This window comes from Molossus molossus, unplaced genomic scaffold, assembly GCF_014108415.1.
Source record: "Molossus molossus isolate mMolMol1 unplaced genomic scaffold, mMolMol1.p scaffold_m16_p_2, whole genome shotgun sequence".
Taxonomy (NCBI): domain Eukaryota; kingdom Metazoa; phylum Chordata; class Mammalia; order Chiroptera; family Molossidae; genus Molossus; species Molossus molossus.
The window spans coordinates 6,083,941-6,097,054 of NW_023425355.1; the positions used below are offsets into that span (position 1 = coordinate 6,083,941).

Below are 13,114 nucleotides of genomic sequence, written 5' to 3' on the forward strand. Positions count from 1 at the left end.
CTAATGGGAACCCTTACCACCAAAGACATGGAGCTATACGACCAAGTGGTTTATATAGGGTATTATACTAAGTGAAGTAAGTCAGACAGAAAAACAAATACCATATGATTTCACTTATATGTGGAATCTAAAGAACAAAATAATCAAACAAACAAAACAGAAACAGACTCATAGACACAGAGAACAAATGGTTACCAGAGGAGAGGGAGGTTGAGGGACTGGGTGAAAAAAGTGATTAAGAAGTACAAATTGGTAGTTACAAAATAGTCATAGGAATAAAAAGTGCCACATAGGGAATATAGTCAATTATATTTTAATAACTATGTATGGTGCCAAGTGGGTACTGAGAATATTGGGGACACAATTTGTAAAGTATATGATTGTCTAACCACTATGCTGTACACCTGAAATTAATACAAAACAATATTAAATGTAAACTAAAATTGAAGAATACTTTTATATGAGATATGGGGGTATATTTCCCCATGACAGCTTTATCCAGCTGAGCAGGCAGGAGTTAACAGTGTGATGCTGAATATCACATTGGGCAGCAAAGTTGATCTCTTCTCCCCAGGCCCACCAGAAATGAAACACCCCCATACTGGAGGGAGAAGACTCATCCAAAAGTTTACCTCCCAAACTCTAAGTCTTGTGGAGGAAACCCAAAATAAACACATCCTGGGAGATTGAAGACCAGGGAGGCCTGTTGGCTCCAGAGAAAGGTCAATACCCTAACAGGGGGAGAAATTGCTTTGCTCACCATCAAACCTCCAACTTCAGGCAAGGGAGGGAGGGGGGTGTTCATGTGACCTGTGGTAAAATAGAGAAGTAAGAGAAATGTGAGATGGGACTGGAAGTCCAAATGAGAGATATAGGGAAGGAAGGGAAGTGAGCAGGCACAGACACTGACAACCACCAGGAGTTCAAGCCTCTTTGACAGCAGGAGGCTGAAAGAAGGACAGAAGTGGTTCTGGCTATGATGAGGCTCTTACTGGGCCTGCTGCTCCTGGGCCACCTAATGGTGGTCACCCATGGTAAGACTGCAAATCTTGGCCTGGATGCCACTGCTGGCACAGGCAAAAGCCTCAGGGGCGAGGAGTGGGAATGAATGTCTACTGAGCAGGTGAGTTTCTCAGCAAGTACTGCAGACTCAGCTTTGGGAAGAAGAAAGTGAGGTTGTTAAAGGCTGGCGAAGAAGCCAGGAGGTAAGTTTGCATAGAAATTGAAAAGGATCCTCTCTTGGAAAATACCCGCATAATTTTATAATACTTGTTTTTATCTCTGGGATATTCAGAAGGTGCCCAATGCTACCCAAATCCCTCTTCCATCTGCTGTCTTTCAACTGAATTTCTACCATTATAACTTCAGGCTTTTATCCCTGTTAATACATATATCTCCCAAAGAAGGAATTTTTTTGAAAAACTAGATGGGACCTTAAAAGTAACCTTGATCCACCCTTCAGTTATTTGCTCACATACTTCCAGTGATTGCTAGTTCACTACTTTTCCAGGCCACCTAGTTTCTCCAGGGGCATCTGCAACTATAGAAAGTTCTTCCTCAAGTGGAACTAAATTCACTTCTTTGTGGCTTCTATCCAAAGTTCCCGGCTCTGTTTCTTGGAGACACACAGATCATATCTGCTCCCTCTATACTGTGACAGCCCTTCACATTTCTGAGAACAGACATGTCCTCTTGATTCATTTCTTCTTCAATCTAAACAGCCCCAGATCTTTCAACTGGTCTTCACAGACTTAGTTTCTTACCACCTTCTGAGGTAACTCACTTCCCTATGGACATGGCCCAGTTTGTCCACAGTAACTGTAGGAGATTAATGTTGGACACATATTCTAAAAGAGGTCTGACTATTCCATAGTAACATTATTTCCTTGGGTCTTCCTCCATATTCATTTATATCCCTGAGAACGAAATACCCTTTTAAGATACTAAGACTGAATAATAGCTAAATGCAACCCATAATAGGTCAAAGGGGTTCTGCACCCCTGCTTGTTCCATATTCTTAAAAGGAAAGACTGGATGGTGTTAGCTTGGTATCTTTTGCATGGTCAGAAAGAATCCAGCTTACCATTGCTGACTCAGCTTAGGCTATCCTATCCTGGGGCTCTGTGATCCATCAAATTCTAGAACTTCAAGCTAGAATTAAGTCACCTAAAAGGGAAAAGCATTAGTGGCAGAATTAATGCTCTTAAAAATAGTATTCTTTTTAGAACAAAAATGTATTCATTTTCTAACACATTTTAGAATACACTTCCCTACCTTTCTTCAAATATGTTGATTTGAGGTGGGACTTATAGAGGCAGGGTTGCGGCTCACAGAAATATTTTATAAATGTTAATTGTAAATCATATGTCGGCATGCACGTGAGAGTTCATATGTTTATAGTGTCATCCCTAGACTCAGATCCTCCAAACCTGGAAGCAGGGCTTTCATTTCAGTGGAGGGTCTTACACCATAGACCTGAGATTCAGGACATACTGAATGGCTAATAACACCTTCCCTCTCCCTGGATCTTAGTGTCCTCAGTTCATCTGTACAGTGAGGAGATCAGCTTGGCTGGCCTCAAAGGACCCTCCCAGCTGGACAGCTCTTTAAGACTGTGGCTTTGCTTCTAAAAAGCCTGTAGGGGCCTGAATCAGCTGTTAAGTCTAAGACACATGTTGAAATAATCATAATAAAAATAAATCCTAACATTTGCATTTTATAAACATTCTAACATTTTATAAACATCTATTATCTAAGTTAATCCTCTATCTAGAAGGCAGCCCAAAAGAGGGAGAGTGGCCAGACACAGGAATGTGAGGTCATGGGAAGATCTCACCCTCGGTGTAATGGTGGGAGGAAAAATATTTAAAAAGAAACCTACACTGAATTCTGTAAAGGGTTCCACACCCAAAAAACTAGGTCTTTACTTTGTTTAAGACCATTACATAGGCCCCAGACTTTTGCTTTCATAAGTCCAGTTCCTGAACTAGAATGAGCCCCAGTACTGTTCCCTCTTTCTCAACTTAAACCCTTTTCCAACAAAGCCTTTTAAGTCAATTCCCAGCCCTGGTCTTTCTCTTGAGGGGATAATATTTTAATAAAATTTAATTATTTCCTAAGAGAAAAGAGCAAGGCTCTAAAGTTCTAGGAAAGGCTTTTTAGAAAGTAGCCAGCAGATGAGAGAATTTTTTTTTCCAGACAGTCAAGGGATATTATCTAGCCCTAGGATAGCATCTCTTTAAACCACGTCAAGTAGGCCTAGGTAAGGGGGTTGCTGGCTTCAGCCACAACAGAAGCCAGAAACCCTTTAATACGTTTAATAAGTTAAGAAGGTAAGAAGACAGTATAGCTTCTGAAGGCTTTTATTCTAGGCCTTCAAGCCCAGCTCTGCTCCTGTTATCTGTGTAAGTTTGGATAAGAATCTTTCTCTCTCTGGGTCTCAACCTTGCCCATATGTACCATGATGAAATGTGACTAAATGGTTTCTAAAAGCCCAGTGGTTTTCAACCTTTCTGATGCCACAACCCTTTAATACAGTTCCTCATGTTGTGGTGACCCCCAACCATAAAATTAGTTTTGTTGCTACTTCATAACTGTAATTTTGCTACTGTTATGAATCGCCATTGGAAATATGTGTTTTCCAATGGTCTTAGGTGACCCCTGTGAAAGGGTCATTTGACCCCCAAAGGGGTAGCAACCCACAGGTTGAGAACCGCTGATCTATGCCATTCTAGAAATTTCTGGCCCTGGCCAGTTTGGCTCAGCGGCTAGAGCATCATCCTGTGGACCAGAGAGTCCTGGGTTCGGTTCCCACTAAGGGCACGTATCTCGGTTGCATTTTGTCCCCAGTCCCGGTTGGGGTTGTGTGGGTGTCAACCACTCGATGTATCTCTCTCACATCAATGTTTCTCTCTCTCTCTCTTCCTCCCTCTTTCCCTCCTTCTCAATCTGAAGATAATTTTTAAAAAAATGTCCTCGGGTGAGGATAAAAAAAATAATAATAATAAAAATTTCTGAAATACCATCTTGCCCGGTCCCTCAAGACCAGTTGTACCAAGTACCTAACCATTTGGTGGTTTTCATGGATCCATAATGGGCAGTGCATCCCCTCAGTAGTTGAGGCTTTCCTGAAATAGATTTTCCCTACCCAATCTTCCAGGAAAGTCAAAAGTATTGCTTAATTTGTTCAACATTTCACAATGACTGCCATACTAGCTGTTTTTGGAGGTACAAGCTACAGTGTGCTCTTTGGCTGCCCTACAACCCAGGGATGGCCTATTACCTGCCCATAACTTGGTAGGTTCCATCAGGCTGGGAAAGGTAACTTTCTTACCTGCTCATGTCTTAACTTCTCCTTCAGGTCATTATTAAAGCTGACAATGATCCAATCTAATTAATCTATCCACCTTGGGGAAAACATAGTGAAGACTTCTATAGGATAAGATGGATCAAGACAAATATGAGAAGTTTCTTTTGAGGCATGGTACAAGAATGGCATTTATCCAACACCTACTGAATGACAACCACTATGCTAGGTTCTTTCACACTTATGAATTCATTTTATATTCACAATAATCCTCCATGTAAGGTTGATTATCACCTCCATTTTATTGACAATGACCTAGAACTCAGACAGGTTTAGCAATTTGCCCAAGGTCACACAGAAAGATATATGGTAGATCAGACCTTGGATTTATATTGGTGTTATTATTCTTATTCAGCATGCAGTCTTTCACTACCCTCCTGATTTCTCTAGGTGCTCCTACTCAACATTTCTTTAGATTATCTGAGTACCACAAGGAATCCTGGAAGGCATAAGTCAGTGCTATTGAGGTTACGTTCAATTTGGAGATCAGAGTACATGAGGAATAGTATAATGCTACCTTTCTTTTTTTTTTTTTTTTAGTATGTTTTCATTGAGTTTTTTTTTAGAGAGAGAGAAAGAGAGAGAGATTGAAACATCAATGAGAGAGACACATTGGTCAGCTGCCTTCTACACAACCCTTACTGGGGATTGAGCCTGCAACACAAGCATGTGCCCTGACCAGGAATTGAACTGGCAACCTCTTGGTGCCTCGGACAATCCTCAACCAACTGAGCCATACTGGCCAGGCAAATGTTACCTTTCTTGTGATGCCCTGTGCCTACCATATACTCTCTCTTTATGGTGCTAGTGAAGAAGTAGGGAGAAGAGGAGAAAAGAACAAGAAAAATGAGAATGAAGAAGAAAAAGATGAAATGATGGGTGGAAGACAGGGGAAGAACAAAAGTAAAAATATAATAATAATAAAACATGTGATTATTAGAAATCTGGTTACTAACTCTGTCCCATAAACCTATTCTGAGGTGGAAGAGTCATGTTTGACCTAATTCTAGAAGTGACTTTCAGGATTGGGAAATTGGGACTGGCTGTCCATGTTTTTGACAGACCAGAGTGAGCTATGTGAGAATCCCCAGCAAGTTTCCAGAGAGGGAATGTGAGCCTGGCCTTGCAGTTCCCCCAAGGTTAGAAGGAAGATATACATATGCATAGACAAAGGCATTTTTAGCTGCTCCAGATGTCCTCACAGCAGAATGCTGTTTTGGTCCCCAGGAGGAGAGTGTGAGAATGCTTTCAAGAAAAAGGGAGGGAGATTTTGAAGGGCCAGAGGAAGATTAGTGGAAAAGAGTCACCCTAGCTCCCAGGTGGGTATGCCATCTATGTCTGCATTCTTCCTCTGTCACCCATCTTCAGGCAATCCCATCCTTGAAGCACCTGAGACTGTAACAGGGCCTTGGAAAGGAGATGTGAATATTCCTTGCACCTATAGTCCTCTGCAAGGCTACACCCAAGTCTTCGTGAGGTGGCTGGTAGAACGTGGCTCAGACCCAGTCACCATCTTCCTACGTGACTCCTCTGGAGATCATATTCAGCAAGCAAAGTACCGGGGCCGCATACACATTAACCATGAGGTTCTAGGGGATGTGTCCCTCCAACTGAAGACCCTGGAAATGGATGACAGGAGCCACTATACTTGTGAAGTCACTTGGCAGACCCTTGATGGCAACCAACTGGTGAGAGATGAGATCATCGAGCTCCGTGTCCAGAAACGTGAGTCACTGTGGGGTTAGAAAAGCACTGATAGGCAAAGAACCGATCGAGGACTATAATCCTAGAAAACCCTGAGAAACCCGGAGACATTTGTGCTAATCAGAGGAAATTGACAGGCGGAGTATCTTCAGGGCCATCACTTTCATGGCATGATTTAAAAATTGTTGTGAAGGGTCCTTGGCCTTCAAATCTCTGCCCCTTCAGGTGTCCTAGAAATTCTAGCATCCAAAGCCTTGTTGTCATCCTTGGGCTATGAGTCTTAAAACTCATAAAAATGAGTATATCTTATCAGGATATTGGAGAGAATTTGTGCTGACAGAGAAGCTCTGGGGAAAGAGATGCAGGCCTCAGCCAAGACGAGTTTTATTGGCTTGACAATTTTACAAATATCTACCCCTGTAATCCAATACTCGTAAATAATCTCAAAACTCTACTTGAGTTTTAAAAAACAATATTATCTTTTTACAGTCAGTTGATTTTGTAACACCAGGTAATCCAAAACCCAGATAATACAAAACAGAACTTAATCTTCTAAAGGAAGCTATTTTTATTTACATCTCCTATTTGCTTCTTCCCTCCAAAGTCAGAAGCCCCCTTTAGTTCCCTTTGCAGATATATACATACCCCTATACCCAGAAAAGATGATTCAGCATTGTATTCCCATATCCTTGTAACTTACTAGAGTCTCCTCTCTTGTCTTCCCTTTGTAGTCCCTGTTTCCAAGCCCACAGTGACGACTGGCGGTGGCTATGGCTTCACAGTGCTGCAGGGAATGAGGACTAGCCTTCAATGCCAGGCTCATGGTTCTCCTCCCATCAGTTATGTTTGGTACAAGGAACAGACTGACAACCCAGAACCCATCAAAGTAGCAACCTTGAGTACCTTACTCTTCAAGCCTGCAGTGCTGGCTGACACAGGCTCCTATTTCTGTACTGCTAAGGGCCGGGTAGGCTATGAACAGCGCAGTGATATTGTGAAGTTTGTGGTCAAAGGTGAGCAACCCTCTCTCCTGGTGAGCATCTCCATAGACAACCTGATTCCAGATATACCACAGTAGAGTGCCTTTATTCCAGAGAAGAGAGATTGGTGTGTGTGTGTGTGTGTGTGTGTGTGTGTGTGTGTGTGTGTATTGAAGCTGGAGGGGTACTGGGTTCTAAAATCACAAAGAAAGTAAAATTCTGGGCTATGGAAACTAGAGCTGGAGATGATGCCTGTCATATTGTAGGTTAAGTAGATAAACATGGTAAAAGGAAACGTGACCTTTACTAGGTACATAGTTTCTTTCAATTTCCCTCACTTTTTCTTAAAGCCAACTATAATTTCTAGTTGAGGTGTCAATGAAGACTGACTCTGGTTAATCAATGTCTGGCTATTTCATATAGCATTATCTTGGGAGCACTACAAACTGTGTACATAAAGACTGTAGGCAGGGGTTTAAATGAACAGCCCAGCAGTGATATGCCTAAATGAATCTTGCTGCCTTCTAACAAATCTCCTTGAAAGGGAAAACACGTATCCCCACAAGCCTGCCATCACTCAAAACAATGGGAACAAGCTGCTTTGGGGAATTATCCTCAGAACCACCTGAAAATGACTATCCTCTGAGGATAGCTCTGCATAAAAAAAGTCAGGAAATTGACTCTCATACATTATGTTAGGAGACTGATGTTAGTTTGAGACTCCTGTGTTTGACTGAAGAGATTTGTTTCCCAAGTTGAGTTGTAGTGACAATGTGCATGCTGTAGGTTTTGGTCGGAAGAAGGACTGTCTCTCTCTCTGAGATAATTATATGAATACTGGCCCAGTAGTCTTGAGAGTTTACAATCTGGTGGTCAAGTAGATAGAGAGAGCAGGGAATGTCCAGAAAGTCCAAGAATGTGTACTTCATAGAGATACAAATTGAACATTTTCACCTTTCTGTAAGTTAGTTTCTAGCCCATACTCACAGCCAATCAATTCGTCTACTTCTTTTGTTTTGTTTTTTTTGTTGTTGTTGTTGTTGTTTTATCCTCACCCGAGGACATTTTTTTTCCATTTTTTGTTCAGATAGAGTGGGAGGGAAAGAGAGAAACATCAATGTGAAAGGGACACAGCAAGTGGCTGCCTCCTGCACGACCCAACCAGGGCTGGGGACAAACTGCAGCCGTGGCACGTGCCCTTAGCGGGAACCGAACCCGGGTATCTCTGGACCGCAGGCCGACGTTCTAACTGCTGAGCCAAACCGGCCAGGGCAATTCATCTATTTCTTACCACAGTTCGTGCTTACAGGCAACAAAGCAATGCTCACGATTGCCCCTACTGACAGATAAGGAAACTGAGTCAGAGAAATTACTCTCAACCTTCCACCATTTCTGTTCTCTGAACCAAACTTCTCTCTCTAGGATTTTATTTTATTTTTACCTGCCTCCTTCTCCACTTAAATCTTGTCCCATGAGTCTGGTCTCCTGTTTCATGTCTGCCCTACATAGTTCTCAGCCTCTCATCTCTGCCTCACCTACTGTATTGTTTTTCAGTTCTGGAATAGCTCTACAGACCATGTCTTTGCTAATGATCTTGGACTGCTAAGCTCTACCCACAAAAATACAGATATGCATTGCCCACAAGTTAGTTTTGCTCTGTGACATCAGCTTCTTGTCCCGATGTTGTATGCCAATAAATTTGTTCATCTTTGCCCTACTCCTAATTGCAGTTATTCATCTTCTTATCTAAGAAGATCAAGAACCCCCTCAGATGTGAATTCTATCAACCACCTTCTCTACCTTGACATTTCCCTACCCATTACCTCTGGGCTTAAAAGACATGCCTTTCTTGTCTCCACAGCAAACTTTCTACCTGAGGTCTTAACCTCAGCTACTACAACTCCCTGTTCCACCCATTATCCTCTACCTAACCCTAATGTGTGTGTGTGTGTGTGTGTGTGTGTGTGTGTGTGTGAAAGCCTAAGATATATATGTAAATAACATATATATGATTATTTTACATTCAATATTATTTGTATTAGTTTCAGATGAACAGCATAATGGTTAAACAATCACATACTTTACAAAGTGATCCCCTGAATATTTCAAGTACCCTCCTAGCACCATACATAAATATTATAATATTATTGATTATATTTCTTATGCTATACTTTACATTTCCATGACTATTTTGTATCTACTTCTTAATCCCATGACTATTTTGTATCTACTTCTTAATCCCTTCACCTTTTTTTAATCAAGCCCACCAAATCTCCTACCTTCTGGCAACCATCAGTCTGTCCTCTGTATCTATAATACTTGTTTTTATCTATTGTGTTTGTTTATCTATTTAGTTCTTTAAATTAAACATATAAGTGAGCCCTGGCCAGTTTTGCTCAGTGGTTAGAGCGTCAGCCTGCGGTCCGGAGAGACCTGGGTTCGGTTCCCGCTAAGGGCACGTACCTCGGTTGCAGTTTGTCCTCAGCCCTGGTTGGGTCATGACGGTGGCAACCACTCAATGTGTCCCTTTCACATCGATGTTTCTCTCTCTCTCTCTCTCTCTCTCTCTCTCTCCCTCCCTCCCTCCACTCTATCTGAACAAAAAATGGAAAAATGGCCCTGGCCGGTTTGGCTCAGCAGTTAGAGCGTCGGCCTGCGGTCCAGAGAGACCCGGGTCCGGTTCCCGCTAAGGGCGCGTACCTCGGTTGCAGTTTGTCCCCGGCCCTGGTTGGGTTGTGTGGGTGGCAACCACTCGATGTGTCCCTTTCACATCGATGTTTCTCTCTCTCTCTCTCTCCCTCCCACTCTATCTGAACAAAATATCAAAAAAAAAAAAAAAGTCCTCGGGTGAGGATAAAAAAAAAAAATGGAAAAATGTCCTCTGGTGAGGATAAAAAAAAAAACCATATAAGTGAAATGATATGGTATTTGTCTTCACTTAGCATAACACCCTCTGGGTCTATCCATGCTGTCATAAATCGTAAGATTTCATTCTTTTATATGGCTGAGTAAATATTTCATTATATACATGTACCACCACTTTCTTATCTATTTACCTATTGATGGACATTTCGGTCACTTCCATATCTTGGTTATTTTAAATAATGCTTCAGTAAACATAGGGGTGAATGTGTACTTTCAAATTAGTGTTTTGAGTTTCTTCGGTTATATAGCCAGAGGTAGAATTGCTAGGTCATAAGACAGTTCTATTTTTATTTTATTTATTTATTTATTTATTTATTTATTTTTAAATTCTCATCTAAGATATTTTTCCATTTATCTTTAGATAAAGTGGGAGGGGGAGAGAGAGAGAGAGAAACATCAATGTGAGAGAGACACATCAACTGGTTGCTGCCCACACAACCTCTACCAAGGCTGGGGACTGAACCGCAACCAAGGAACATGCCCTTGACCAGAATCAAACCCGCAACTCTTTGGTCCGCAGGCTGATGCTCTAACCACTGAGTAAACTGGCTAGGGCTATGATTATTTTTTTGAGGAACTTCCATATTCTCCATAGTGGCTGAACCAATCTGCATTTCCACCAACAGTGTATGAGGGTTCTTGTTTCTCCACATCCTCAGCAACACTTCTTGTTTATTGATTTATTGATGATAGCCATTCTGACAGATATGAGGTGATATCTCATCAAGGATTTTTAAATTTTATTTTCTTAGAGAGAGAGGTAGGGACACACAGAGAGAGAGAGAAACATTGATTTTTTGTTCCACTTATTTATACATTCATTGGTTAATTCTTGTATGTGCCCTGACTGGGGATTGACCCGACAACCTTGGCGTACTGGGAGACGCTCTAACCAACCGAGCCACCCTGCCAGGGCTTTGGTTTTAATTTGTATTTCCCTGATAATTAGTGATGTTGAGCATATTTTCATATATCTATTTACCATTTGTATGTGTCTATTCAAGTCCTTTGCCCATTTTCTAAAAAATTTTTCTTCGTTGATTTTAAAGAAAGAGGAAGGGAGAGGGAGAGAGAGATTGAAACATCGATGAGAGATTGGCCACCTCCTGCATGTCCCACACTGGGGAATCGAACCAGCAACCTCTTGGTGCATGGGTCGACACTCAACCACTGAGCCACAACAGCCGAGCCTTTGCCCATTTTTTAACTGTATTGTTTGTTTTATTTTTGGCTTTGAGTTGTATACATTTTTTGTATTAACCCCTCATCAGATGTATCATTGGCTCATGTCTTCTCCTATTTGGTAGATTATCGCTTCCTTTTACTGATGGTTTATTTTGCTGTAAAAATTTTGTTTGATATACTCCCATTTGTTTTCTTTGACCAAGGAGATATATAAGAAAAAAAATTGCTAAGATAATTTTACTGCATATAATTTTTTTCTAGAAGTGTTATGGTTTCAAGTCTTCCATTTTAAGTATATAATACATTATGAGTTTATTCTTGCATATGGTGCCAGATGGTAGACTAGTTTAATTTTTTGCATTTATCTGTTCAATTTTCCCAGCACCACTTATTGAATAAATTCTCTTTACCCCATTGTATGTTCTTGTCTCTCTTGTCATATATTAATTGACCATATAGGCATAGGTATAGTTATGGGCTCTCTGTTCTGTTTCATTGATGCATGTATCTATTTTTATACCAGCACCATGCTGGTATAGCCTTGTAGCATAGTTTGATATTAGGTAGTGTGATCCTTCTAACTTTGTTATCCTTTCTCAAGATTACTATGGCCATTCAGGGTCTATTGTGGTTCCATACAAACTTTTGGATTGTTTTATTTCTGTGAAAAACACCATTGGTGTTTTGATAGGAGTTGTGTTGAATCTGTAGATTGTTTTGGGTAGTATGAACATTTTAACTCTGTTGCATATGCTTCCATTTATTTGTCTCTTCCATTTCTTTCTTCAATGTCTTATAACTTTCTGAGTACAAGTTTTTTACACCCTCACTTAGATTTCTTTCTGTCTTTTTTATGCAATTGTAAATGAGATTGTTCTTAGTTTCTCTTTCTTTTAATTTATTATTGGTTTACAAAAATGCAACTGATTTCTGTATATTTATTTTGTATCTTGCTACTTTACTGAATTCATCTATCAGTTCTAGTACTTTTTTGTGAAATTTTTAGTGTTCTTTGTATATATTACTATGTCATCTGCAAATAATGACCATTTTACTCCTTTTTTTTCAGTTTAGATGGTTTGTATGTATTCTTCTTGTGTGATAGCTGCATGTAAGACTTCCAATACTATGTTGAATAAGAGTGGTAAAAGAGGACATCCCTGTCTTGTTCCTGATCTTAAGGGAAATGCTTTTAATTTTTCTCTATTTTGTATTGTGTTACCTGTGGGTTTGTCATAAATGACCTTTATTATGTTGATATATGATCCCTCTATCCCCATTTTGCTGAAGTTTAATCATAAATAGATTCTGGGTTCTGTCAAATGCTTTTACTGCATCTATTTCATTTAGCCTTTGGTGTTTTTTGTTTTGTTTTGTTTTAGTTTTATCTTGTTCATTTGTTTGGGATATGTTTCTTTGTCTCCTTATTTTGGCTTCCTCTCTGTGTTTGTTTCTATGTATTAGATAGATCTGTTGTCTCACAGTCTTGGTAGAGTGGCCTTATTTAGTAGGTGACCTGTGGGGCTAAGTGGTACAATCTTACTGATCACCTGAGCTGGGTGCTCCAGGAGTGTTTCTTGTGTGCGTTATGTGTGCCCTCTTATTGTAGATGAGTCTTGATTGCTTTTGGCTCATCTGTGAGTATGGGTTAACCCTCAAGCTGGCTGGCTGTGAAGATTGACACTGACCACAAGCTGCTATGAGATAAAGTGTAATTTGCCTCTGCGGGGTCTGTTGTCTGATGAGACCTCCCTTTGGTTGTACTGTTTGTGGAGCTAATTAGGTTGTATTGTATTCTAATGTGGTTTGAAGCCAGCTATTGGGTACATTTGTTATGGGGCTACTTGGAAGAGACTCTGGCACAGGTCATTGGTAGACACTGCCTCTGATTGAACCTGGGCTACTTGTTAGGAGCTACATGTGATCCATGGTTGCTAGCTGCTTTGCTGGGCCT

General features: G+C 40.7%; 1 protein-coding gene across 3 annotated transcripts in view; it reads left to right on the forward strand.

The window, feature by feature from the left end:
• The first annotated feature begins 922 nt into the window (after positions 1-922).
• Positions 923-13,114, forward strand: part of VSIG4 (V-set and immunoglobulin domain containing 4) — a 40,950-nt gene continuing 28,758 nt past the window's right edge. For all 3 annotated transcript variants that reach the window (XM_036270830.1, XM_036270829.1, XM_036270828.1), the window contains exons 1-3: positions 923-1,034; positions 5,735-6,091; positions 6,802-7,083. In XM_036270830.1, the coding sequence (XP_036126723.1) occupies positions 977-1,034; positions 5,735-6,091; positions 6,802-7,083 (697 nt within the window). In that variant the 5' untranslated portion in view covers positions 923-976. The remainder of the gene's footprint in view (positions 1,035-5,734; positions 6,092-6,801; positions 7,084-13,114) is intronic.